Raw genomic sequence first — 25,653 nt, 5'->3', positions numbered from 1 at the left:
ACCCCATATAAATGCAAAATAACTGCAATCGGGTGAGCCCAGCCCTCCACAAAGGGGAGTAAACCCCCAGGGGGACACGCAGCCAGACGGGCAACTGAAATCTGCAAGAGCCCTGGCACGGAGTTACTCTGATTTAGACCCATTTAACCAGCTGCTGCATTAGATCAGGGCCAGATCCAGCTCCCAGTTACATATTTGTTAATTCTAAGTGATACTGCTTGTTTAGTGTCACTATTTCAAACTTATGCTGTATAATGGTGATATTCTAAAATTAGAAGTAAAAATCGGCACCCTTGAATCCTGCCACAGCCCGGCCACTTCCCAGCAGAGTCAATCTGGAATAAATTCCATTTAATCCCTAGATGCATTCCTGATTTTGCAAATGCTGTCAGAATTTAGGAATTGAAAGTACTATTTCCATGACTTTCGACAGGATTAATGCCCCAAACCCAACCAGGGCATGTCGAGCCCAGCATCTCCCCTAAACCCTGGCTGCCGCCACTTCCAGGCTTCATTTTGCTTTTTTATTTTTTTATTTTTTTTTTATACATTTGGAGCAGCTCTGAGAAAAATCAAGCCTGAACTTGGCACCCCACAGCACTGTCCAAGGCAACCTGGAAATCTCCCGCGTGTCTGGCGCACAAAGTACAAATCTCTCCTTATTACAGCACAGAGCAGCCGGCACGGCGCTGCCAACCCAGGGCTGCAGCCGCTCGGCCGCGGGCAGATGGAGGGGACGGTGTCCCCGCAGGGAGAGGCTCTGCTCCGGCATAAAACCGAGCTTACAGACACCAAACTGCCCGGCTAACTCAGCAGCCAGGGAAACCCAACCAGCCGGCGTGAATCCACCCCGGGTTCTCGCTTGCAAAGACATGGCCAGATCCTGTGCGCGTTTAAAGCAGCCCGGCCACGCTGAGCCTGGGGGAATTAAGCTGATTTACTCCTGCAGCTCCTCTAAAGGCCACTGCATCACCGAAGCACTTTGTAAACACGTGTGTTTTTTTTTTATTTGGCAGCTACAGAAAATGGCTAGATTTTACTCTGCTCTGAGTCAAGCCAAAATAATACCGCCGCTTTTTTCTTCCCCTCAATCTATCTCCGTGAAATGCAAACGAAAACAAAAGCAGTTCAGCTTGGCTTTCGTGCTGTGTTTAATCCCATTCACAGTCATGCAGTTTTTCATGGGTTTTGTTGCCTTGATTGTTATTGCTATTGTTAATTTAAGGCATGCTTTGACACCGAATGTTGTTCTGGAGTAAGAACTCAAGCCGCTGCCGGGACGACGCAATAACTTAGAGATTTCGGTACTGATGCTGAAAAACTCACCCAGAGCTGTACTCTCAACAAAGCCACGATTTGCCTGAAAAACTCCCCCCATTACCAGTGCTGAGGGCATGCATGTACTATTGCAGCACACAGATATCACTCCTTGGCTATTTCTACAGGGCTGTAATCCAGCCAGGCAGGGCTGGATTATATAGGAAATATGATCACAATATGTTTGTACAAATTTAGATATTTCTGCCGTTGTGCGGGTGCAACTGCCACCCGCTCATCTGTCTCCGCAATCTAGATGCATGCTTGCACGATTTTGCTGTCCATGTGTTGGTAACACACACTGATAGAGAAATGCCCTGTGCTGTGTGCACGTCTATAATACACATTTTCATGCAATTGAATTATCTGTGCATATAACTGGACGGCTATAAATACGCGTGTGTATATAAGTATTTGTGTAAAGCGCGTGTGTGGCACGGAGGCTGCCATTGCCTTTGTGCATTGTTACTACATGCAGGGATATGTTTGTGCCCACGCTTTTCCTTTGTGAGACCTGGGAGCGGGACCATTTTCTACTTCGCCAGCCTCATTAAACAGCAAATCTGGCCCCTGCTCGGTGGAACCGATGGATTTCCGGCAGGGTCAGGCCGAGGGGCTCTGTCTCCCACTCAGCCTAACGCAAACCAGGATCGCGAGCAGCAAGGAAGATTTCCCCAGGTGAATTAATAAAGTCATTTTCCTGCCATCACCACGCACATTTCTGAGCAAGATCGAACTTTGGCTGGAGACAAAGCTCTGCAATGAATCAGGCAACAGAAATCGGGGGATTTTCTGGGGTATTTGTGAGGAAAAGAGGGATATGCAGACAGGCAAAGGCTGAGGGTTGAACCCATGGTACTGCTGCAGCTTTAGGAAAAAATGTGAGCAAAGAAATGGATTCCTTTGCTGCTCAAGGTTGGCATCAGGCTGCCTGGGAATATGGAAAATGCCCCTGCCCCATGCTACTGCTGACCCAAACAAAGCAAAATGAGATCCGTAATGAAATAACCACCCGAACAGAGGCAAAGCCCTTTGCCATACAACCCAATGGAAAGGATGGGGAGGAGCGTGATGAGGAGCCCTGCACGGAGCAGAGCCCTGCCTGGCCGCACTCTGTCACAGTTCTCGGGGCACACGTACGTGCCCAGCTGCTGCCCCCGGGCTGAGGTCGCTCCCCGTGTCCCAGAGGGTGAGAGGCAGGGACGTGCCCGAGCCCCGCACCAGAGCACACTGAGCCCAGCCGGGGTGAATCCCCGCTGGGGACCAGGAGAAGGTTCCTGCCCTGGGGCGCGGAGCCTGGAGGAGCCCCGGCTAGGGATGCAGGCAGCCAGTATGGCCGAGTCCCACATCTTCCTCGGTGGAGGGAATAACCTCTTGGGATTCCCCACAACACGAGTCCTTGCCACAACAGGCAGAGGCCTGCGGCACATCCCAGCTCCTTTTGTCCACACATGGCAGACACGGAGATGCGAATCAGAGCTGCACAACAGCCTCCAAGCCCTGCTCCAGGCTCAGTCTGCAATTGCCCAGCACAGCCGGGGATGCCACAGGCTGGGCTTTGGTGCCCCAGTGGCATCAGGAGGGCAGTCGCCCCTGCACCCAGCCCTGCCCTAACCCTGAAGCCGAGGCACAGAGCCACGCTGAGCTGAGCTCCCTTGTGCTTTCCAGAGGAAGTCGTGGCTGTTTCTCAGCAGGCTCCCAGGAAGTGCTTTCTTCCCAAACTGCAGATTTCTCAGGGAAAAAAAAAAAAAAAAAATCAAAATCCCTGAGACAAAGTCCATTGGTCAAAGTGGGGCCGCTGGCCCCCGCTCGGCGCTGCCTGCTGCTCCGCTTGCCCTTTGCTTGCTCGCAGCGCTCCAGAGAGGGGCAGAAAGTGGAATTGGCTCTGGCTGAGGGCTGCCAAGGGGCTCAGGCTGGCCCTTGCCTCCTGTAGCCTCCATCTGCTGAACCCGGGGAGTTTGGGGTGATTTGGGCACTGGGTATGCCCCGGTGGAGGTTGGACGTGAGGCTGGTGCAGCCCAGCACCTTGGCACATCCCAGCATTGGTTTTGAGGCAGGGACCCCAAATCCTTCAGGAGGCAGGAAGGGCGAGAGGGAGAGAACACATTCCTGATCCTGCGCAGTAGGGATTGCTCCATGCCGTGCGAGCTTTTCCAAGGCTCTTGGTAGCTTTACAAAGTCTTGGCTGTGCAGGGATATTCCTACAAACCACAGAGCTATGCAAACCCTCCCGGACTCCTGCCGAGCACTGCAGTGACATCTTGTGATCTCCAGGGAGGCAAGGCAGCTCTCTGGGATGGCTTGAGATGGTTGGGAAAGCCAATGGGATACAAAGAGGGAAAAAATCCTCTTCTGAGCCAGCAAGAGAGAAACCGAAAACAAAAAATGTTTTCACTCCAAGCATCCCACTGGAGTCCTCCTGCTGCACTTTGCAGATCTTTTGCCATGGTTCATCTGGTAGCACAAGTGCAAATAGACAAAACTGGGACACAAAAGGACTTTTCCATCCGAGAGCAGAACCAGTGGCATGTCTCCTTGCAGAGGTGTCATTTGGATGCCAAGACAGTGTGAAAAGTTTCTCCCTGAAGGGTCACGATCATCCTTCTTCCACAAATACTCTGGTTTGTGACAAATGAACCCCATGAGCCCCATGGTGACCTCCCTCTCCTGCTCAGTCCTGTCCCAACACCTGTGCACAGGGCAAAGGGCAGAGCCCCAGGCCACAAGGAGGGCCACAAGCAGACCACCACGTTGCCCTCCCCTGCAGCCTTTTCCCTGATCTCAAAGCACGCAGCCCATCCGTGTGCCAAGCCAGGAGGATGAGGCACCGTGGTCTGGCTCCACAGACGAGAAAGCGCAGGGCAGAGGGGTGGTGGTGGGCCCGGGAGACCCCAGGAGTCCTGGGTCAGCCCTACCGGCTGGGCTGATGGGACAAAACCCACCAGCACCTCCACAGGCTGCCATCTGCACAACAAATACCCAAAAGAGCTCACAAACCTCTCTCCCCACCACTGCCTTCAGCACCCAGATCCTCCAAATCCCTGCTGGCTCTAGACCAAGCACCTCCCAAGAGCCTTCTGCCTGCCCAGGAGGGCCCCAGCCGTGGATCCAGCCCAGAAGGACAGAACATCCCCAGGCAGAAACCTGTCCCTGCCGCCCCCCCCCACACACCAGCAGCACACATGGATAGACTCATCCCTCTGCTATTAAAAGTCTCTAAACGCCAGCAGTAAAACTGGGAGAGGTTCTTTGAAACTAATAAATCTTTACAGGAGTTATGCTATGTTTAATAACACTTAATGACTTGTCACATGCCAGAGGACTTAAAGTCCCTATTTAGCAATAATTTACAATGTGCAGTGAGCTGAGGACAGTCGAACAGGGAAAATCTCAGCAGCTCCAGCTGCTGCGAAGGGAAAGTGTTGGGCAGCACTGCGTGCAGAGCAGGATGTGGAGGGAGCCATCACAGGCATTTGGGGGGGTAAGGAGGGGACACCACCAGAACAAGCCGGGGTCCCACATCGCAGCCCCACAACTGCTTTCCTTGCTTTTCCAGCTTCCCTCCCCGGGGGCTGGAATACCCAGCCGTGATTTACAGCACACGCTGCGGACCTGGTGTTCCTGCAATAACATGGGGCTTTGCAACGACCTGACACCATCGCATCAATCCTGCATCTGCGGATGGGACATAGGGATTACATTATATTTTTATCATAATCTTCAAAGCAAGATTGCCTTTTGATTTCAGATTTGTGCCACGAGCTAACAAAGCACACCTATACTGCCTCAGCACCGCCAATAAAAGCAATAGCGCGCTGTACAACATTATTTGTCAGTGTTATGCTGCTGTTTGGTTGTTTATCATGTCTGTGACCCACCTGGTTCTTCTCCACCCGTTTTTGCTACTCCAAAGCAGTTCATCCCCTGCCCTGCTACCCTGATACCCACAGATTTTTTTTTTTAGATTTTTTTTTTTGAGATCCTAGCACAGAGCAATGTCCCAAGATTAGCAGAAAGCTGTACTGTGTGCCATGCATATGGGAAAACAGCAAATGGAGGCACAAAACATCATCCTGCAGCTTGGCTATCCGCTCGTTTCTCTGCGTCTGTTACCTAATCTCCTCTCTGACATTGATCTTCCCTGCTGTAACACCCAGCCTTTGAATCGCCAAACCCGACCTGATCATTTTGCACTTAACCACCCCCAAAGCTGTATAAAACCTGTCCCCAGCCCCCAAATCCAAACGCCGGGGCCCCAGGATGCAGCTGAAGTGGCTCTGATGCAGATGGATGCAGAGGAGCAGAAAGGGAGGAGAGAGAGGATGGAAGAGGAGCGAGCCCAGGCGAGCCCCGGCCCCTCGCCTCGCCATCCCTGCGGCAGAGAAGGGAGCTGGGAGCTCTGCGAAGCTGGGCTGGGGGCACGGCGGTGCTCAGCCCCGCGGGGCTGCTCCGAGGGCAGACAGAGACACGGAGGACACGGAGCCGTGGGTCTGGCCTCGGCAGAGCCCTGCCTGCCCCGGTGCCGTGCCTCGGGGTCAGCGCCTTCCCTGACCCGGCCTGCCCAGGCCTCAGCCGCAGCCCCGAGGAGGGAAGGGCCGCAGACAGCCTCCCGTGGCCTGCGAAGGGGAAAAAACCTAACGGGCGTCTGAAAGACCGAGGGCAGAGGTTTATCCCCTTGCCTGGGACTTTGAGCTGCTCCCAGGGTTGGGGTTGAAGCTTTGAATCAAGGAGGGGCCCTGGGCGTTTCCTGCAGCCCGAAGACCCCGGGGAGCGGCGAGGACCAGACCCCGCAGCCCCCGCCCGGGCACGGAGCGGGTTTGTGCCTGCAGCCCCGGGAGGGGGCTCGGGGCACCCGGGGCTGGGGGGCACCGGGATTCGAGGGTTAATGGAGCGGGTGGGAGGGCGCACGTGACCCGAGCCGTGCGGTGGGCTGGGGTGGGTGGGTGTGAGTGTGCCGGGGGTGCTGGGCGAGCCCTCCCTTCCAGCCCCACACCCCCCCCTCCTCCCCAGCCCCGCACAAAATCCGCTCCCCGCGGCCGCCCCGGCCCCTCCAACCTGCGGCATGGAGGCGAGGGACTGCCCGGCCTTCCCCCCGGGCCGCCGGGCCGAGCCCCCCCCGGGGCCACCGCGGACCCCCGGCCCCTTCGTGGCCGGGCTGCCGGGACCCCCCCGGCACCCGCCGCCGCTCAGCCCCCACTGCCCGCCGGACAAGGCAGAGCCCCGGTACCTGGGGGCCGCCGGCCCGGGCCCCCTCGCCGTGGCCGTCAGTGGGAAGCCCTTCTACCCGGCCGGGGCTGCAGGTACCGGGGCTTGCGGGGCGGAGGTGGGAGCCGGGGCCGTTCCTCCCCCACCCCTTTTCTTTCCTCCTTTCTGCCCCCGCACGGAGCCCGATCCTGCCGTCGGCCCCGGGGATGCGCCGGGCGGGCTGCCCTCGGTGCCTCCGGGCCCCCTTATCGCCGACACGCTCCCGCTGTCGCGACACGGCCCTGTTAGAGCACAGACCGCCACGGCCCGGGCGGCCTCGACCCCGGCAAGCCCGAGGGGAGCGGGAATCCCGGGCAGGGCGGCGGGGCCGGGAGCGGCGTGAGTTCAAGCTACGGGGTTGGAAAAGCGGCCCCGTCCCTCGGGGGGATGCGTCCGGCCGCCGCCCGGGCCGGGCCTCACCGGCAGCGACCGGCGGCCGACGGCAGCTCCTGGGCCGGGAGCGGCGGGGTCCCGGGGGGTCCCGGCTCGGGGCCGCCGCCAGGCTCAGGCAGGACGCGGCGCCTCCCCCGGGCGCTCCTCGTCGTTTCCCGGTCTCCACCGGCCGGGCAGCGCCCCGGGCCCGCTCCTCTCCTCGCTCTTTCCCTCCCGGTCGAGGCCGTCGGAGACCACCGAAGGCTCCGGTTCATCCCGTCCCGCGGGCCTTTTATGTCCCCGTTCGCTTTAATAGACGCAAAAAAAAAAAAAAGGAAAAAAAAAAAAGGCAGCACCGCAGTGTAATGGGAACCAGGTGGGGCTCGGCACAACAGGTAGAGAAAGCCTCGGGACACCGGGGACCCCCCCGCCACCCCCCGGGCCGGGCCGGGCCGTACCAGGGCCGCGCTTACCTGCTCCGGGTGCTGGCGGCCGCGCTCTCTCCCCCGGTTCCCGGGAGCCCTTCCCGTGCCCCGTCCCTTTACTAATGATCCCTCTGAGCGCTCCTTTCCCCTCCCGGTTCACCCAATAATCGTGCAGCTGCTCCCCAGCTGCTGGCTTCCCCAGCGCCACAAAATTGGTCAGGGGGTGTTGGTTTGGGGGGTATCTGTATCTTCCCTTTTTCCCATCCTCTTTGTCCCCCTGCGACTCTGTTTATTTAGCTACACGCCCGTATCCTGCTCCCTTCCTGCCTTCTCCTTTCTGGTCATTTATTTATTTGTCTCCAATGCTGGAACCCGCTGGTCGCTTGGAAATGTGGTGCCTTTGGAAAGGGGGGAAAACCCCAAACCCGCCGTGTTTATCGGACCAGTTTGTGCAGCGGATTTTTTTACTTTGTTTTTCCTGATTTTCGGTTGCTTTTTTTTTTTTTTTTTTTTTTGCCTTTGCTCCGCTCTTTGGTGGGGCTTGTTTTTTATCGCTAAACCCCCTGGCCCAGCTCTAACCCGGGCTCAGCCCGGCAGAGCCCTTTGGAAGACAAAGCCGGGAGGAAGCGGCAGCTTGGCCTCGTCCCCTCGCCGTTACCCGCCGCCGGGGCACGGACACAGGTCGGTACCGAGAGGGAAGGGGAGCAGTCGCCCCCCCCAAACCCGCCCCAAGATAACATTTTCCCATTAATTCAAAGCAGATGCACCTCGACTCGTGGCTGTGCGCAGTAACCCCCAAATTGCCTTAATTATGAAACAACCAAAAATCAGAAAGGAAAGTCCAGAAAAGGCCGCTCTGGGGGCTGGTTGCGGGGAGGCGCAGAGCCCCACGAGGGTGTGCGGGGACGGGGACCCCGCTCCGCCGAGATGTGACGGTACCGGGCCAGGAAGGAGGATCCGTCCCCAAGGAGGTGACTTCCCCCCTCGCCGGCCCCAAGCGCTGCGCTGTGCCCAGCACCCAGCGGTGGGCCGCATCCTGCCCCTCTCCAGGGCTGAGCCCACCAGGGGGGCTTCTGGCCTCCACCTGCTGCCAGCCCAAGTCTCTGGAGGTGGTGGCTGGGTGGGGGCAAAAGAATGGATTTCAGTTCATCTCCCGTCCGGGTAAAGCCCCTGTGTGTCCCCTGCGACTGCTGGGGGACCAGGTCCCCTTCACCAGTTCTGCTCCTCAGGGGACCCCGCAGCACCTGGTCCTGGCCAGAGCCGCTCAGATTCACTGAGCTCTGCACGTCCCTCCGTGGGGACAAGCACCCCTCCCTGGGGGACAAAGGCGATCGTGGTGCCTCTGAAACACTGGCAGGGATTTATCTCCTGGAGCCCATTCTGTGGGACTCCCCACAGGCAGAGCAGCAGTGAGGGGAAGGGGGGAACCCCAAACTTATTGCTCTGGCTCCCATCGTGCAGGAGGGAAGGGAAAGGAGCAAAGAGGGTGGTTTTTTTGTTTGTTTGTTTTTTACTCCTTTTCAAATCATTTCCTGAGAGTTACGGCTGAGGGAAATGCAGCACCAGCGGCAGGCAGAGGCTTTTTGGGGTGCACTGTGCCTGTCCCCCCTTGAACCGAGCTGAGCCATAGGGCTCTGGATGTGGCCCAGGCGCTGTGGCTCCAACGGCTCTGCCCCAGGGGGAGGCAGCAGCCTGCGCAGGAAGGGAGCAGGGAGAGCTGAGCAAAGCTCGGCCAGGAAGGTGAAACCGCGCTCGCCCGCCTTTGCCCCGCCGCACACCCTGTACCCATCAGAGCAGCTCCTGAGAGGCGCCCCGAGCACGGGTCCTGCAGTGCCGAGCACCCACCGAGCTTTCCCCTGGCACCCTCGGGGAGCCAGCCCCCCGCTCCCTCAGAGCAAGGGCTTTGCCCTCCACGCTCCCTGCCATGGCTTTGACCCAGGCGGAGCCCCTTTCCCCTGGAGCTGCACCCACACATCTCATGGGGTGACGGGGAATGCTCCTGAACTGCAGTCTTCACCCTCTCCCCGCAGGGACGGGGGGGCTCCTTGCTGCGTTAACCAACCCATCTTGTGCCTCTCCCCTCCCAGGTGGTGAGAAGGGATGCAAAGGTGAGTACCAGGCGGTGCCCGCATCCTGCCGGGCCCCCAGCAAAGCCCCGGGACAGCTGGGCTGCGTGCAGGCAGCACCCCTGGGCAGCCTGCGGGAGCACCCGGCTCCCCCGCTGCCCGAGTCCCTGCCGCTGGGCAGGAGCAAGAGCAAGAAGCGGAGGAACAGGACGACCTTCAGCACCTTCCAGCTGGAGGAGCTGGAGAAGGTTTTCCAGAAGACGCACTACCCCGACGTCTACGCCCGCGAGCAGCTAGCGCTGCGGACGGACCTGACCGAGGCCAGGGTGCAGGTATGGCTCGGGGCTCTCGGCATCTTGCTGAGGGGTTGTGCCAGGCAGGGCTGGAGGACACTTTCCTCTCCTGTGCAGCAGAGCTTGCGGAGGTGATGCTGAGTGAGGAGCTGTTGCTCCCTGGAGGATTGGGCCAAGCCCCAGGGAGGAAATCCCAGCCCCGGTGCTCACTGCACCCACCACCGCAGTGGTGCCTCGCTGCGCCTCTTCCTTTGTCCCCTCCAAGGGACAGCAAAAGTTAAAATGTGGGAGGCTGCTGCCAGCACCCCCCAGCCTCCCCGTACCCAGTTCCCCACCAAACAGCCCCCTCACCGCCCCCTGGCCTCCCTGCCATCCCAACCCCGGATGAGCAGCGATGGAGCAGCCCCGCACCCAGCCCAAGCCCCCAGAGTGCAGCCTGGGTGGTGCTGGGGATCCCATCCCGGGACCCCACTTTCGTGTTGTGAAGCAGCGCGGGTGGGGGGGCGAACAGAACAGGGCACGAGGCTGGGGGCGTGTGGCGCGAGGCTGGGCACTGACTGCCCTGAGCCACTGAGCCCTGGGTGCTGCCCCCTGCATGGGGCAGGGGCTGGGGACAAGGCAGGGGCAGGGGGCACTCACCCCAAGCCAGCAAACACCCAGCCTGGCAGCGCCTGCCGTGGCCTCTGAGAGAGCTCCAAGCCCTGATTTGGGGTGGATTTGGCTGAAATGAACAGTAGCATTGAGAGCTGTGTGGCGGGAATCCCAGCACCACGTCCTGCTCTCCGGGACACGTTGCTGGACCTGTACAGTCCCAGCAGCACGGAGGGGGTGTGGGGTGGGGCGTCTTGTCCTGAAGAGCCTCCTGCAGCAGAACCTGGGGTAAATGAAGCCCAGAATCACAAGGGAGAGAAAATCACCACGCGTGGAGCAGGACTGCTTCTTTTCCAAGAGAGATGCGCCATTTCTGCTCTTTCGCTAGAGAAAAAGTCTGGGGAGCTTGAGGCTGGCCAGGGCTGCCCGTGAGGGAATTTTCTCCATTCCCCACCATGGAGAGAATCAGCAGCCTTGGCAGGGGAGGGGAGGGATGGGGGGGCCACGGGCTGCTCTTCCTGCCGGGACAGGCAGGGGTCTCCATGCCTCAGCCCCCTCCTCTGCCCCCCAGGTCTGGTTCCAGAACCGACGGGCCAAGTGGCGGAAACGGGAACGCTACGGGAAAATCCAGGAGGTGAGAAACCCCACAGCTGCCCACACACCCCGGTACCCCCATCGGTAACCCACATTGCCCAGCTTTTGCCTCTGCCACGAGCTGTGTGGTTACGTCCACCCCCCGGCAAGGCACCCGGCCCCCCCCGGGAAAACGGGGAAGATGCAGCGTCACCTTCTGCTAGGGCAGGACGAGGCCGCTGCACGGCCCTGCCGTCTCCCCTGGGAACGTGCCCCTCCGGGAAGGTTTTGGGTTCCCCCCCATGAAAGAAAACCCCTTTTGCAGGGCCGGCGATCCACCATTCCCATCAGCATCCCCTGATGGTGCGTGGTCACCCAGGGTCTCCCTCCTCTTCCTCATTGCCCTATAAATCCATCAGCGTTTCATCCCTCCCTTTTCTGCAAAGCCGCCTTCTTTTCAAACACTGAAAAGCATAGAAACAGTTTAAAAAGCAGCTTCGTGCACATCCCCGAGGCTCTCCCGTGACCGCCCTGCTTGGTGTAGGGGCTGCAGCACCACAAGGGAACGGGGCTGGGGGGGTGCCGGGGGGACAGCAGCGCTGCGAGCAGCCCACCCTCCAGGGCAGCCCACCTCCAGGGCAGCCCACCTCCAGGGCAGCCCACCTCCAGGGCAGCCCACCCTCCAGGGCAGCGTGCTGCGCGGAAGATTTCTGTCAGGATTCGCTCCCCCAAGCAATTAAAGTAAAGCAACGGCAGCCCTTGCATTGCTCGCTCGCTGGGGGCAAGGGGGATCCGAGGGCTCGGGGGTAACATGGTCCCCACCCTCGCCTGGGCGTACGCAGCCTCTCCCCCGCCTCACCTGGGGCCTCCTGTGCCTTTTTGCAGCTGCAGAGCAACCTGTGGCCGAGCCCCGGCCCCGGGAGCCCGGCGGGGCCCTGCCTCGTGGCCCCCGAGAGCATCCCGTCCCCGTGCGTGTCTCCGTACCCCCACGCTCACAGCAACGTGGCCGGCTTCGTGGGCATCCCCGCCTCCCCCGGGCACCCCCCCGGCATCAGCAGCCTCTACTCCCTGCACGGCCTCCCCCCGGCCCTCGGCGGCCGCCCCTTCGAGCCCCCTCCGGAGAACGAGTACAAAGCGCCCGCGCTGCTGGCGCTGCGGATGAAGGGCAAGGAGCCGGGCAGCCTGCTGGGCTGGACCACGTAACCCCCCCGCGCGGGACACAGAGCCCTCGCCCGAGCCCCCGCGGCCCCGGGGCACGTCCTCCCCCCCGCCTCCTCCCTCCCGAGGCGCTCGGCACCGCGGCAGCGGGGTCACCCCGTCCCCCACGCGCCCCGATCGCTGCCAGCTTCCCGCGGCCCAGCCCTCTCCGTCGTGCTACGGGGGGCAGCGAAAGGGTCCCCCCCAGCACCTCTCTGCCCCCCCGCAGACGCAGAGGAGCAGCAGGTGGCTGGCGGGGACCCAGCTGTCACTGCCTCTGCCGTCGGGGCTGCTGCTGGGACCCCAGAAATCAGCTCCGGAAAACCCTGGGACCCCCCCCAAGCACCTTCGGCCCAGGGCGAACAGGATTTGATGGCAGGGGCTGCTGTGCCCCTGCCGGTACCGGCCTGGGCGCCCCAGCTGCAGCTGCCTTGGGAAGAAATGGGGGGGGAAGAAATGGTCATTTGGGGGGGGGTTCCCATTTTTGGAGTGGCCTCAGGCATCAGGGGGAGGGGAAGGGACACGACTGAATTCCCCCATGCACTTGCTCTGTGACAGGGGGGTCCCAGGGCAAAAGCAAAGCACCCCCAAACACCTCGAGGCAGTGCATCCGAGCTTACTTTCCACACAGTAAACACCCCCCCCCACGGCCAAATTGCCCAAATCAAGCCAAGAACAGGTCTCTTCTTGCTCCTGCTGACCCCATCTTCAGAAGATGCTGTTACACCCCCTTGTGCCAAAAAAAAAAAAAATATCCCAAACAGCCCTCCCCCTTTGCTGCCAGTTCCGCTGCATGCCAGTGCTGGGGAAGGAAAGGGGAGACGCTCAGAAGGGGCCCAGCCTCACTGACCGGCCCAACTTGGGGCAAAAAAACCCCAAGGTTTCCATGCAAAACCCTCCAAAACTCTCAGTACCCCAGGAGCACGATGGCCACAGCAGGTGGACAACCCCCAGGGGCCCCACGCTGCACCCCCCCTCCCTGCAGCCCCTGCCATCTGCAGGGATTTTGTTACTCATTTATAAACAATAAAACACACTTTTAATAAGTTATTTATGGCTGGGGCCGTGCTGTAAAAGCCACGGTCTGTGATCGCCCGCACAGCTGGGGAACATTTCGGAGAGGCGTGATGGAGACGCAGCTCGCTCACACCTCGGCCGCCGGCTCCTGCCCCGCGAGCAGAGGCACAAGGTGGGTGCTGGGGGGTGCCCGCGCCCCGGCAGGAGGGAGGCAGCCCTCAGCGGTTCAGCTTTGCAGACAAACACATCACATCACCTCCCCGTCCACGCTGCTCAGCGGGGGACCAGGCCAGGGTGCAGCACTGGGGGTGGTTCGTGCCACGGGACACCCAGCAGGAGCACCACGGGTTCGGCCTCTGCCCCTGTCCTTGCCTCTCGCTGAAATCAGGGGTGAATCTTTTGGGATTCACCAACCCAAGCTGCCCACAGCTGCTGCTACTCCTCGGTCAGGGAAACTGAGGCACAGCAAGGCACAACAGGGAGCTCTGCTGCAGCCAGGCTCCAGGGATGGTTTTGGTCTCCAGCCCTCCACTGAATCACGGAATCGTTAGGGTTGGAAGAGACCTCCAGGATCACCTGGTCCAACCACCCCCTGCCACCAGCACCCCCTGAACCCTGTCCCCGAGCCCCGGGCCCGACCTCTCCTTGAGCACCCCCAGGGACGGGGACTCCACCACCTCCCCGGGCAACCCGTCCCAACGCCTGACCGCTCTTTCTGAGCGGAAATGTCTCCTCATTTCCCACCCGAACCTCCCCTGGCCCAACTCGAGGCCGTTCCCTCAGGCCCTATCACAGTTACCTGCGAGAAGAGGCCGACCCCCAGCTCCCCACCCCTTCCCCTCAGGTGGCTGCAGAGAGCAGCGAGCTCTGCCCCGAGCCTCCTCTCCCCCAGACCAAACCCCCCCAGTTCCCTCAGCCGCTCCTCACAGGACTTGTGTCCCAGGCCCTTCCCCAGCCTCGCAGCCCTGCTCTGGACACGCTCCAGGGCCTCGATGTCCTTCTGGTAGCGAGGGGCCCAAAGCTGAACCCAGCACTCGAGGTGCGGCCTCGGCAGAGCCGAGTACAGGGGGACGATCACCCCCTAGGCCAACAGATCTGGTCCACCGTAAGCGTGCCCTGAGGACCGTGTGGGGACAAGGATGGGAAACACAAGACCACGAACCTGTGCACCAGCTCAGCCCCACCACTGGCTTCGCCCCTTGCTGCTTCCCTGGGGCCAAAGGGATGAGGACACGGACAGAGTTCAGACACGCTCAGCTCAGAGGTATCGCGAATATATATATATATATGTACAGCTCATCCACCCCACCCAGCGGGGCAAGGGAAGACTGCAGCCTCCACCCCCCCCCAGCCCCTCGGCCCTGTCACCACCATGTTCCCAGCGCCCCTGGCCCCCTTGCTGTGTCCCCCAGCAGGGTCTGGTGGGGGGACACAGCTACGGTTTTCCTGCCACAGTAGCCCCGTGTCCCGCAGCATCACCTCACCTCGATTTGCCCCACCAACTGCTCTCCCTCCTCGGCCCTGGCTGGTGAGATGAGGTGGGAGGGCGATGGCAGTGCCACATCTGAAAGGCTGGAGCAGGGGCACGGTGTCCTCCCTCTAACAGGAGACACCCAGGGAACCGTGGCCTCTTTACAAAGCCTTCACCCTCAGCACAGGATTGAGGATGGCAAAGCCTGGGAGGAGGCAGAGGGGCACGATGGCATCCCGGATCCCTCCCAGCCCTGCCGCAGGGGGCCAGGCACCCACACACCCTGCTAAAGCCGCACACCTGTGGCTTCACCCCCCAGCCTCGAGCCTGTCCCCAAACGCCTCCTGCTTCCCCACCATCCTCGCTGCGGGGCCATCACTGCAGCAGCTCCTCCCAGGAGATGGGCCGGGAGAAGACCTCCCTCTCCAGCCACAGGTCGTAGTTGACCTGGAAATCCTCAGGCAGCTCCACGCGCTGGCCCAGCACGCTCTGCAGGCAGTTGTCCACGGGCAGGAAGTCAGGGTTGCTGTGCGCCCGGTCGTAGCGGCGCGAGTTGAAGCGCTCGATGCTGGCGCGCAGGGCACACTCCTCTGCCTGGAAATCCCAGGGCCGGGCATCCAGGTCTGGGCAGAGGGAAGAGGGTGTCGGAGGAGAGTTGGGGCACTTCAGGCAACCAACATCCCCCAGGATGAGATTTTGCAAGTCCTTACAAAGAGCAGTGTGCGTGGGCACAGAGCAGGCAGCCACCACCGTCTCCAACACTGGCCGCTGCCAGCTCCTTCCCCACAATGCCATCACCCCAAATCCTTCCCCACAGGCCAGACCTAGGGGCTGCAAAAGCCCTAAGCAGCAAAGGGACAGCTCTGGCACAAACACACCGCTGCATGGGGTGGAAGGACTGAGGGTAACAGGACGCTGTGGCAGCTGCCGCGGACGTACCGTTGCCGTAAGCCCAGTCGTCATTGAGCCGGTGCCGCACTTTCTGGTAGATTGCTGACATGGTCTTCATGTTGCTCTTCCTCCACTGCCGACCCAGGTACTTGGTCTGCACCTTAAGCAACTTCAGCACGTAGAGCTGCATCATGGCCTGCTTCACCTTCAGTGCCCGCTTCAGGATGGGCGCAGACTTGAACACCACCAGCATCTGAGGGACAGGAGGGCCAGGTGGCGGCACAGCTGGGGACACCCGGGTGCCCCCTGCTGCACAGGTGCCAGCCCCCTCCTCCAGCCCAGGCGCACACACAGACCTTCCGTGCAGCACGCACGCACCCTCCCCAGGGGTCTCCCACTCCCCATCCACCTCCCTCCACCCTGCAGGCACCCCCATTGCTCTCCCGCTCTCCAGCGAGTTCTGGGTTGCAGCGTGAGGGGCACCCCAAGGTACCCACAGTCCCCTCACCCAATCTAGTCTGCCTGGGCTGAGCCCGAGGGGTCCCCAGCCCTCACCATAGTGCGGGAGTGCTTCCACTTGGTCAGCTTGTTCAGGATGCGCAGGAGGTTTATGCAGGAGAAAAGGTTCCTCCAGCAAAACTGGTTGTTGTCTCCTGCCTCCTGCAGGAAAGCAGAGGCAGAAGTAAAGCATGAGATGGAAGCAGGGATGCAGATATGAAAAGGAGGGGCTGTGCTGGTCCCAGGACCGCTGCCCAAAGAGGCACGGCACAGCAAGCAGCCAGCCCAAGGGTACCCACGGAACCCCCAGCAGCGCCAGAGGCCGAGCACAGAAGTGTTGAGGGTGCCAGGGCTGGGTGCTGGAGCCCTGCTGCCTCCCTGCGCCCACAAACCCCTCTGGAAAGCACTGCGGGTCGCTGGGAGCCAGCAGAGAAGGGAGCAGCGTACCAGGCTCTCCGCCGTCAGCTCCGGCAGCTCGTGCACCACACAGTACGGGTAGTCCAGGACGGAAATGCTGCAGAAAGGAAGGAGGGTGTCACGCTGCTCCCATGGATCACACCCCATGCGGGGCTGTGGGGCAATGCAGTCCCACAGCTGGGCCTGCCTGCACCCAAGCCCTGGCCAGGGAGGGAGGAAGCAAGCAGAACCCCCTTTCCCATACCCTCCTCCACTACCTGTTCTTGGCAGTGATGTAGGACATGATGTTCTGGTTGAAAAACTTCAGGATGAGGGGGATGCAGTTGGCAAAGACCAGATGCTGGGCCATGTACTCAAACTGGGGAGAAAGGCCAAGTGGGCAGGTGAATGCAGACCCATCCTGGGTGCTGCCCGTCCCAGAAGCTTGGTGGCCAGACCCTGGCCCAGCTCACCTGGTAGATGTGATTCAGTTTGAAGTGCTTGAGCAGAAGGAGCAAGACAGCAGAAATGGCTTTGACGATGATCTCCTTGTGCCGATTGACATCCACTCCCAGCTTCATGCTCTGCAGCACTGTGGTCCTGGGGCACACAGAGGAATCCTTGGGGCAGTGCCTGCACCCTGCCAGCCCCAGAGGCTGCCCCAGAGGTGTCCGCGGGCAGTCTTGCCATTCCCTGGGCTATCAGCAGGCACCTGCAGTCAGGTCCTGCTACACCACAAGATGGTCAGATTGCCCAGGAAGCCTCAGCACAGTCCCAGCCCCCACGATCCTGCCCGGCTCCAAACCTTTCTTCCTTCCCTCCCCATTACAACTGAGCACCTCAGCTCGCCCTCCACGGTCACTCACGGCATCTCCTCTGGCAAGACATCTGCCAGGATGTTGATGGAGTCCGTCTTAGCCTTGGATGTGGGGGCTGCAGCAAGGAGGATCTTCAGGAGAGCAATCTGGGGAGAAAAGAGAGAGATGGAAAAGGGGGTGGGGGGGACCAGCCACAGGCCACCCTCCCCACCAGACGACAGAGGAACAGCGACGCAGATGTTCAGAGGGAAGAAAACCTGGGGACATGACCAGAAAGGGACAGAACAGCAGAGGGAGACCCCAGGGCGAGAGGCTCCCAGATCGGCTCCAGGAGGATGGAGCAGAGCCGAGGAGACCCGCAGTGCTCACCATGTACTGCGGCAGACTCGGCAGGAGGCCCTGGTACAGGATCTCCGCAGGGACTTGCTCCACTTCTTCTTCCCCCTGGGGCCAGGAGAGATCAGAAAACCTCACGCCAGGAGCAGCCACCAGCACAAAGGGTCTGTTTCAGCCCTGGGTGCTCTGACCCTGAGGGTAGGATATCCCCGGCTCCTGCCCGATGTCCCCTCGCATACCCCACTCTGTCCCTGGAGAAATTGCTCCTCCCTCCCTAACGAGCCGCAGAGCAAACCCAGCCCTCCCGACTGCTGAAAGGCCAGGCAGAACCACATGCCCACAGCTCCACCTCTGGAGCCCCATCCCACCCCCACCCCACACTCACCCCAGAGAGCGGGGAGCGCAGGTACTCATCCTCCATGTGCACTTGCACCTCTGCGATTGACGTGTATTTGTGCTGCAGAGAGGAAGAAGAGGGTTCACACCAAGGGCCGGAGTCCCCCACCGATGTCACCACTCCCTGCCTGCCCCACAGCACATCCTGAGACTGCCCCAGCATTGCTGCGTTTCCCGCTCTGTCCTCTCATCTTTTTAAGTCCCTCCAGGAACCTTTGCTATTCCTATCCTAGTGGCGACCCAACACTGATGGGAAGGGAGGCAGGGGAGGACGGTGGCTGCTGGTCTCACCTCTGGGACAACCCCAGTAAGAAAAGGATGAAGCCAGTGAGGAAAGAGGCTTGGCCAGCCTGGGAAACCAGGGAAGAGATGAAAACTTGAGATCTCTCATCTCACAGGACTGAGCGAGGCGAAGAGAGGTCAGGAAAACGCACCACTGGCCCTGACCTGTGAGCAGTGCAGGGGGAGGGGGACCCACACAAAGGCACGAACTGGAGGAGCCCACCAACGTACTCACCTGCTTCAGGGTTCGGATGCTTTCATGGATGGGCCTGGGCAACCCCACCACTGTGTTGGTGTCACTGGAGAGAAGGGAAAAAGCCGGGCTGGTTGCAGACGGGAGCAATCATGAGCCACCCACCCCGTGGGCAGGTCAGGGACCACCACCCAGAGGAGCTGGCAGCAGAGCAGTCCTGAGCTCGCCAGTCGGAGGGTGGCGGCAGCCCCCACGCCAGCAGCCTCTGCCACAGCCCCCCCACACCGACAGTTCCCCGGGATGGCTCTGCAGGAACCCACCTGCCCAGAGTGTAGCCGATGAACTTGCTGCGGCTGGACTCCAGGAACATCTCGATGTCCTTCTCTCTGCAGCAAAAGGGACAAGAGGAAGAGTTGCATCTTCCCGTCAGCCTAAATCCCCCTTGCAGCTGGGGACACAGAGCCAGGTTCTTTTCAGTGGTGCCCAGCGCCAGGAAAAGAGGCAACGGGCACAAACTGGAGCAAGAGGTTCCATCTACACATCAGGAAGCACTTCTGTACCGCGCGGGTGGCAGCACTGGTACAGCTCGCCCAGAGAGGTTGCGGAGTCTCCTCCTTGAAGATCTTCAAGAGCCACCTGGGCATGGTCCTGAGCAACCCCACCTAGGTAACCCTGCTTGAGCAGATGGGTTTGACCAGACGGCCTCCAGGGGCCCCTTCCATTCTTAACCATTCTGTGACACACCGCAGCCCCCAAGCACGGGGCATCAGGAATAAACAGCCTTGCGGCCAACTAAAGGGAACAGTGGGTGTCAAGCCACTGACGTGACCGCCAGATTGACCGCCCCATCTCCAACATCTTCCACACGCCCCTGCTGAAGTCACAACACGTAACAGCCTCTATTTTCCTTGAGCAGCTCCAGCTTTCCCTGCAGCCCAGCCCAGGATCGGCCCCACAGACTCACCGGACCTTGGGGGCCCAGGGCAGCCCCTTGGGGCAGGCGATGCGGTCACTTGGGGGATGCTGGGTGGGCGGAGGCATCACCTCATCACGTTCAAGGGGAAAGGTCTCTCCCTCCAGGCTGTTGTCATCATCATTTTCCTCCTCTTCCTCACGGGAGTCATCAGCTTTGTAAGGGTCCCGCTCGTTGAAGGCATCGAGGTTATCCTGTTTGATCAGGGCCTGGAGAAAAAAAAGAGCAGGAAGGCGGGTTCTGTCCTACTGCTCACTGCCAGGGCACAAACTGCTCCAAGATCAGCGTCCTGACCCCAGCTTTCCCCTGATTAACGCCGCTGGCCCCAGTTCTGGACTCACCTTGTGCTCCCGCCGGCCTCGCTTCTGCTGCTGCTCGATAAGATCGGAGGCTGACGCTGGGGGGGAGGCAGCTCTCATGTTGCGGATGACTTTAATGCTGTCCTCCGGGAGCGGTGGGAGGCCCAGGACCTCCCGCTTCTCTGCTTTCATACTCTGGAGCTCCTCAAAGCCCCCCAAGGTGCACTGCAAGGGAGACCACGGCAACCTGAACAGAGGGGTAGGACTCCTCTGTACATGGCATTGGGGGCATCTCCACCCACCCTCCCAAATCTGCTCTCTGGGAGTCCCAAATCCTTCCCCATGGTCTAAAACAAGACCTGTCTGTCTCCACACTGCTTTTGTCATCGCGAAACACAGCAGGGATGGGAGGGTGTTCGTGCAGCTGAGGTATCTGGACCTTTTTCTTTACATGGACCCCGGCTAAGGGCCTGAATTGGGTCCATCCTTGGAATCCAACTCCAGAGACCAACACCCAGTGCTCCCCCGTTATGGGGTGAAACCTGAGAGGTTTTTAATCGGGCACACAACTACTCGGCTAAATGCCAGAAAGGAGAGGATGGAGCAATTACAGACAGCTCTGAGGGCAGAACTTCCTTCCTCTGCTCAACATAAAACTGCAAGATGCACGCTGGCACGCCCCGCGTCCCCTCCCTTACCAGCACAGTCTTCCAGAGCAAGAGCAGCACCTTCTTCATGGGGAAGTGCGGAGCGTGGCCACTGCAGAATTTAGTCACCATCCCAAAGAGCATGACAGAGAAGGGCTCGTTGTTGTACAGGGGGGCTCCTGGAACCAGAGAGCAGCGATAGCCAGGCCCTCCTCACACCCTGCCCTCACCCATCCTCCTGCGCACCGGCACCACTGCCCCTGCACCTCCCACGGCCCTGACAGGCTCTCACCCCCATCTCCGAGGTCCTCATTTCACCCCAGGCAGCTCCTCTTTGCTTTTCCATGGCCTTGTACCCTCCATAATTTCTTACCACTGTTTCGAGAGGAAATGACAGCCCAAATATTCAATTTTGTTCCCCAGGTAGTGCGCACACAGGTTGCAAAAAAGGCTGGCTGTCTGGCCGGCCTCCTCTGCTCCCCTCCTTCACCCCCTCCAGCAAGGTTCAGCCTAGCAGAAACCAACTCAGAGCCACCAGTCCCTGCTACCTGGGGCCTGGAGCCAAACCTGATCTTGCCCTCTTGCTCTTCAGCCCCAGGAACCCCCATCCCATCATCCCCAACAAGCACGGGGTCCTCACCTAGCTCTGCTCGGAAGGTCTGTCGCACGCTCTTCCACTCAGCCTTGTCCCCCTCAGCCTCCTGCCGGACTGTCTCCACGATCAGGTACATGATGTTCAGCAGCACCCTGCGAAGAGCAGAAGATTGGGCTAATTACCAGAGGCTGAGACGGGTTAAGGAGGCTGCCAGCAGCCAGTGCTCTGGGGGAAGGCTTCATTTGCCACAACCACAGCTTGCCTCCCCTTCACCCACTCCACACCAAGGAATTTGGGCTCAGGCACAGAGGAAAAATGCAAGGCAAAGCACGCCAGCAACTCTTGTCCCCCTCTCCTCCAAACCCTGCCAAACCCTGCTCCATACCTCAGGTCCGTGCTGTCAGCCAGGGAGATTGCAGGCTTCCTCACAGCACTGCTGCAAGCCGCGCTGTTACTGCGGAGGGAGAACAGCCTCAGGGAGAGTTTGGGGACATTTGAACTCTGCCACGAGCAACCCACACACCAGAGCCAAACCCTGGAACAGGCATTGTTGCAACAAGCCCCCCCATCAACAAGAAAGGAGGAACACAGCTGTTTCATTCACTGCCAGACAACACAGCTCTTGGCGAATTTCTGCATTGATCGCATTTAATTCTACATGACGTGACCCAAAACAATGTGTGTCACTCCGGAGGCTCCAGGAATCACATTAGGGATAGACCAGGAATGGGGCTGGGGACAACACACGATGACCATGAGCCAGCACCGTGCCCTTGTGGCCAAGAAGGCCGATGGCATCCTGGGGTGTATCAGAAGGGGGGTGGTTAGTAGGGCGAGAGAGGTTCTCCTCCCCCTCTACTCTGCCCTGGTGAGACCACATCTGGGATATTGTGTCCAGTTCTGGGCCACTCAGTTCAAGGACAGGGAACTGCTTGAGAGAGTCCAGCGCAGAGCCACGAGGATGACTAAGGGAGTGGAGCATCTCCCTCACGAGGAAAGGCTGGGGGAGTTGGGTCTCTCTGGCTTGGAGGAGACTGAGGGGTGACCTCATTAATGTTTATAAATATGGAAAGGGTGAGTGTCAGGAGGACGGAGCCGGGCTCTTCTCGGTGACACCCAATGATAGGACAAGGGGCAGTGGGTGCAAGCTGGAACACAGGAGGTTCCGCTTACATTTGAGATGAAGCTTTTTCATAGTGAGGGTGACAGAACACCAGAACGGGCTGCCCAGGGGGGTTGTGGAGTCTCCTTCTCCGCTCCGGCAGGGGGATCGCACTTTTCGCACCTTTCAAGGTCCCTTCCAATCCCTAACGTTCTGTGATTCTGTGAAAAAACCCACCCAGGGAAGAGCTCCGGCGCCACTTCTGAAGTGCCTGCCCACAGTACTCACTCGATCTCCATGTTCAGCAGCTCTACCAGAGCATTGAACGTCCCCACTTCCAGCAACAGGAAGATGTTATACCTCATCCAGGCCTGCACCTCAGCCTCAGAGCCGCACTCCCCAAACGTGCCTGCAATGACACCTTCACTGGATCCCGTCTCTGCAGGGACCCCAAGGCCCTCCCGTGCAGCCAGCACGCTTTGCAGAGGGAACAACAAACTGTCTTAAATTTAATGCCAAAAGTCAGATGCAGAGGGACAGAACTGCTCTCTTGTGGGTAACAGAGCCCAAATCAGGCAGAGCAGGGATAGCACACAGAAGACTTCTAAGTTTTGGACCAAGCTCCTACAAACTGTCTAGTTCCCTCGAGAATTAGCTTTGTTCAAGGCATCCCAAGTGGAATCAAAGATGCAATGAAAAATAAACACTTTAAAATATTTCAAATCAATAGCTTCCAATCCTTTACCCAGATTTAGGAACAGGGTAAAGGCCGCCAGCCCAATGTCAGGATGTACCTTGGGCAACATAAAGGATTGCTCGGGCAACCCTCAGCCGCTTCTCCCGCGCGGTGACCTCCAGCCCGTCGAGCAGCCGCATGGCGTGGGTGCGATGCTGGTTCTTGTCCAGCTCCGTCCACTTCTTGTCCCGCACTGGAAAGCCAAAGCAGCCAGGCTGAGGGCATGCAGCGCCTCTGTCTGCACTGGGCACAAACATCACAGGAAGAGCTCAAAAGGATTCGGCTTGAAGGAAAACAGGGCTGGGCCAGCAAACAAGATGTCGCTGGGAATAATGCCCAGGCGCATGTGACCAGGGCAGAGGGACCGTCTCCTGCCTCCCATCACACGGCTGGATGAGTCCCATCCATCCGGACTGGCACTAGCAGCAGATGGAAAATGAGCTGGATGCTCTTGCTGCTGCCAGCATGTTCCAGCACAGCTGTCCTGGCACCGACGAACCTCCTTGGTCGTTAACACCAGCAAATGCTGATCTGATCGTGCTGGACACAGTGAGCTGTGCACCAGGGCCAGCCCACACGTGCTAACGAGGCCTCCAATACAAAACACACGAAGACTGCCACTGCCTGCTCAAGCTCTCTGACACAGCATCAGTGCAGCAACCCCTGCATCCCTTCCATGAGAGCCCCATCCCACCCCCAGAGGGGCGAGCGCTCCAGGGGAAAGGTCTTACCATGGATCCTGAAGTCCTCCTCAAAGCACTTGCGGTTGAGCAGGAACTCTGGCCCTTCCGTGTAGCTGTACAGCTCTGTCAAAAGAACACAGAGAAAAAGTCTCCACAACCTGCACCAAGCCATCAGAGAAAGCTCCAACCCTGACAAGTTAATTGCTATTTAAGATGAGGGAAATGCAAAAAATAAACCCAGTGTACGGCAAAAAAAAAATCATTACATGGTATCACATCCCTTTTAACACCAGTGAGGTATTCAAAGACAGTAACAAAGGAATATTGGAGTCGACAGAATTCCTTTAACCACTACCAGGAAAGAAAACCATGGCTGATTAATTGATTCATCGGGATGAGTCCCTTACCTGAGAGCTCTGCTGCCCATTTATCAGTATCTGCATATTCAAATTCCAGGTCTGGGGACTCAGAGTAGCCCTAAAAGCAGAAAAATTCAGTTCAATTACAGCATTTTTCAGTAAAATCAACATCCCCAAGACAATCACAATTCACCTCATCCTCCTGCAGATCCAGGACTATATCTTCTGTTTAAGAAGTAAAAAAATTTACCCGCAGCAGCGTAAACGTTACCAAGGCAACCCCCAGCAGCGCTCTCCCCAGCCCCGCTGCCGCATCGAGCTGGGCTGCGCCTCGCTGCTGGGCAGCCCCCGCCACCGCGCCACCCCCGGAACGCTCCGGGAGCCCCAAAACACCCCAACGCGAAGCAGCAGGTGCCCAGCCCCGGGAAAGGAGGGGGTTAGGCGAGATCGAGCCGCTCACGCTTTTTGCACAGATTTCGGAAAACTCAGCCCGAGTCCCCCAGCGACGGGCAGCTGCCAACAGGCGCGAAGAGCGCGCACGGAACCCGAGCTGCGTCGGCGGGGCTGGGAAGACTCCCACGGGAGGCCTCCGAGGACCGAAGCCCGCCCCGAGCGGCCCATCGCGGCGGGCCCCCAGCGACCGCTGCCCGGCCTCGGGGGGCTCCCGCTGCTGGGGGGGCTTCCCCTGCCCCGGCAAGGACAGCTCCGCAGCCCCGGGGCCGGGACGCTTTGGGGCCGCACCGGGAGGGCCGGGGGACGGGGTGGGGACGAGGCAGCGCCCCGGCCCTGCCCCGCGGCCCCTCCGAGGGCTCCGGCACCTCTCGCCCGGGACGGGCCCGCACCGAGCGCCCGAGGGGTGCCGGCACCGGGGCGCTGCGAGCCCAGAGCAGCCGGAAAGGGGCTGCCGGGGCCGGGGCCGGGGCCGGGGCCGGGGCCGGGGCGGGCCCCGCGGGGCTGAACCGACCCGAGCCGTGCCCGCCGCGGGGCTGGGAGGGGCGGCACCGGAACCAAGCGGCGGGGCCCAGCCCGGGGGGGCCGAGACGGAACCGGACCGGGCGGCGCACCGGGAGCAGCGGGCCTGCGCGGCCGGGACCCACACGGCGCCGGGACCGGCGCCGGGACCGGGCCCCGCCCCTCCCGGGAAGGCCTCCGCCCGCCCCCCGCGGAGCCGGGCCCGGCGGCGGCGCTGACCTCGGAGTCCTTGCGCGGCGGGCGGCCCAGGTCGCGGCCCTTCCCGGGCGGCGCCGCCCCGCCGCGGGCCTTGTTGTTGCCCGGGAGCGGCCCCGCGCCGCCGCCGCCGCCCGGCTCCATGTCGGCCGCCCTCCGCCGCGCGCGCCGAGCTCTCGCGAGGACTCACCCCCCCTTCTCGCGGGAGCGGCAGGGAGAGCCGGGGCAGCGCCGCCGCCATGTTGGGAGTGGCGCCGGGCTCCGGCCGCTCGGGCGGCTGCGCCATGGCTCCGCCCGCCCGTCCCGCCGCGGCGGCCGCGTCACCGCTCGGCGTCGCCCGCCCCCGGCGGCCACGTCCGGTGCGGTACCCGGCCGGCACCGAGCTCCGCCCCCGAGCCGCCACGTTAGGTGTGGCACGGCCTCCGCGGCCCCGGCCCGGCCCGCAGCCATGCTGGGAGCGGCGCTTCCGCCCGCGGCTCGACAGCTTCAGGCCGCCATGTTAGGGGTGGCAAGACCCCAGAGCGGGACAGACCCCAAAAGGAGGGGCCGGGAAGGAAAGAGAGGGGCCTCGAAGCAGCGACCCCTCAAACCGAGGGGTCCCCCACTTAGAGGGGGACGAGCTGCCAATAGAGGGGCCCCAGGGAACTCTCGGCCCCTCAGAGGGCCGAGAGGGGCTTGGAGAAGCCCAAAGCCCCCCGCAGAGGGGTCAGGGAGGC

At 60.6% G+C, this 25,653-nt stretch overlaps 2 protein-coding genes across 3 annotated transcripts; one reads left to right on the top strand and one right to left on the bottom strand.

The window, feature by feature from the left end:
• Window positions 1-6,379: 6,379 nt before the first annotated feature.
• On the top strand, window positions 6,380-12,084 carry ALX3 (ALX homeobox 3). Its single transcript, XM_035570618.1, has 4 exons — window positions 6,380-6,617; window positions 9,446-9,756; window positions 10,880-10,974; window positions 11,724-12,084. The coding sequence occupies exons 1-4, from the start codon at window positions 6,380-6,382 to the stop codon at window positions 12,082-12,084; spliced, it is 1,005 nt and encodes a 334-aa protein (XP_035426511.1).
• A 2,269-nt stretch (window positions 12,085-14,353) lies between these two features.
• Window positions 14,354-25,265, bottom strand: STRIP1 (striatin interacting protein 1). Of its 2 annotated transcripts, none has more exons than XM_035570582.1 (21): window positions 25,128-25,265; window positions 23,819-23,888; window positions 23,460-23,534; window positions 22,787-22,921; window positions 22,281-22,401; window positions 21,276-21,344; window positions 20,936-21,042; window positions 20,347-20,474; window positions 19,691-19,873; window positions 19,341-19,558; window positions 18,697-18,762; window positions 18,419-18,482; window positions 17,891-17,962; window positions 17,539-17,613; window positions 17,218-17,315; window positions 16,825-16,951; window positions 16,630-16,730; window positions 16,403-16,469; window positions 16,013-16,117; window positions 15,506-15,710; window positions 14,354-15,189 (listed from the first exon to the last, which is right to left on the bottom strand). In XM_035570582.1, the coding sequence occupies exons 1-21, from the start codon at window positions 25,221-25,223 to the stop codon at window positions 14,942-14,944; spliced, it is 2,430 nt and encodes an 809-aa protein (XP_035426475.1). In that variant the 5' UTR covers window positions 25,224-25,265; the 3' UTR covers window positions 14,354-14,941. The 2 variants fall into 2 exon arrangements, with proteins under 2 accessions (XP_035426475.1, XP_035426474.1); XM_035570581.2 differs by lacking the exon at window positions 25,128-25,265 and adding an exon at window positions 24,962-25,107.
• Window positions 25,266-25,653: the final 388 nt, after the last annotated feature.

This window comes from Cygnus atratus, chromosome 24 (genome assembly GCF_013377495.2).
Source record: "Cygnus atratus isolate AKBS03 ecotype Queensland, Australia chromosome 24, CAtr_DNAZoo_HiC_assembly, whole genome shotgun sequence".
NCBI classification, from domain to species: Eukaryota; Metazoa; Chordata; class Aves; order Anseriformes; family Anatidae; genus Cygnus; species Cygnus atratus.
Note: the sequence above shows the minus strand (reverse complement) of the source record. Positions and strands in the feature narration are given on the sequence as shown.

Excerpts from the sequence above, each read along its gene's own strand:
- ALX3 (XM_035570618.1), top strand. The coding sequence starts at position 6,380 with ATGGAGGCGAGGGACTGCCCGGCCTTCCCCCCGGGCCGCCGGGCCGAG. Across the intron at positions 9,757-10,879 it reads TGACCGAGGCCAGGGTGCAG|GTCTGGTTCCAGAACCGACG; the intron begins GTATGGCTCGGG and ends TCTGCCCCCCAG. Across the intron at positions 10,975-11,723 it reads ACAGCTGCCCACACACCCCG|CCTCTCCCCCGCCTCACCTG; the intron begins GTACCCCCATCG and ends GGGCGTACGCAG.
- STRIP1 (XM_035570581.2), bottom strand. The coding sequence starts at position 25,081 with ATGGAGCCGGGCGGCGGCGGCGGCGCGGGGCCGCTCCCGGGCAACAAC. Across the intron at positions 18,763-19,340 it reads CCCTGGGCCCCCAAGGTCCG|AGAGAAGGACATCGAGATGT; the intron begins GTGAGTCTGTGG and ends CTTTTGCTGCAG. Across the intron at positions 16,731-16,824 it reads AACTGAATCACATCTACCAG|TTTGAGTACATGGCCCAGCA; the intron begins GTGAGCTGGGCC and ends CTTTCTCCCCAG.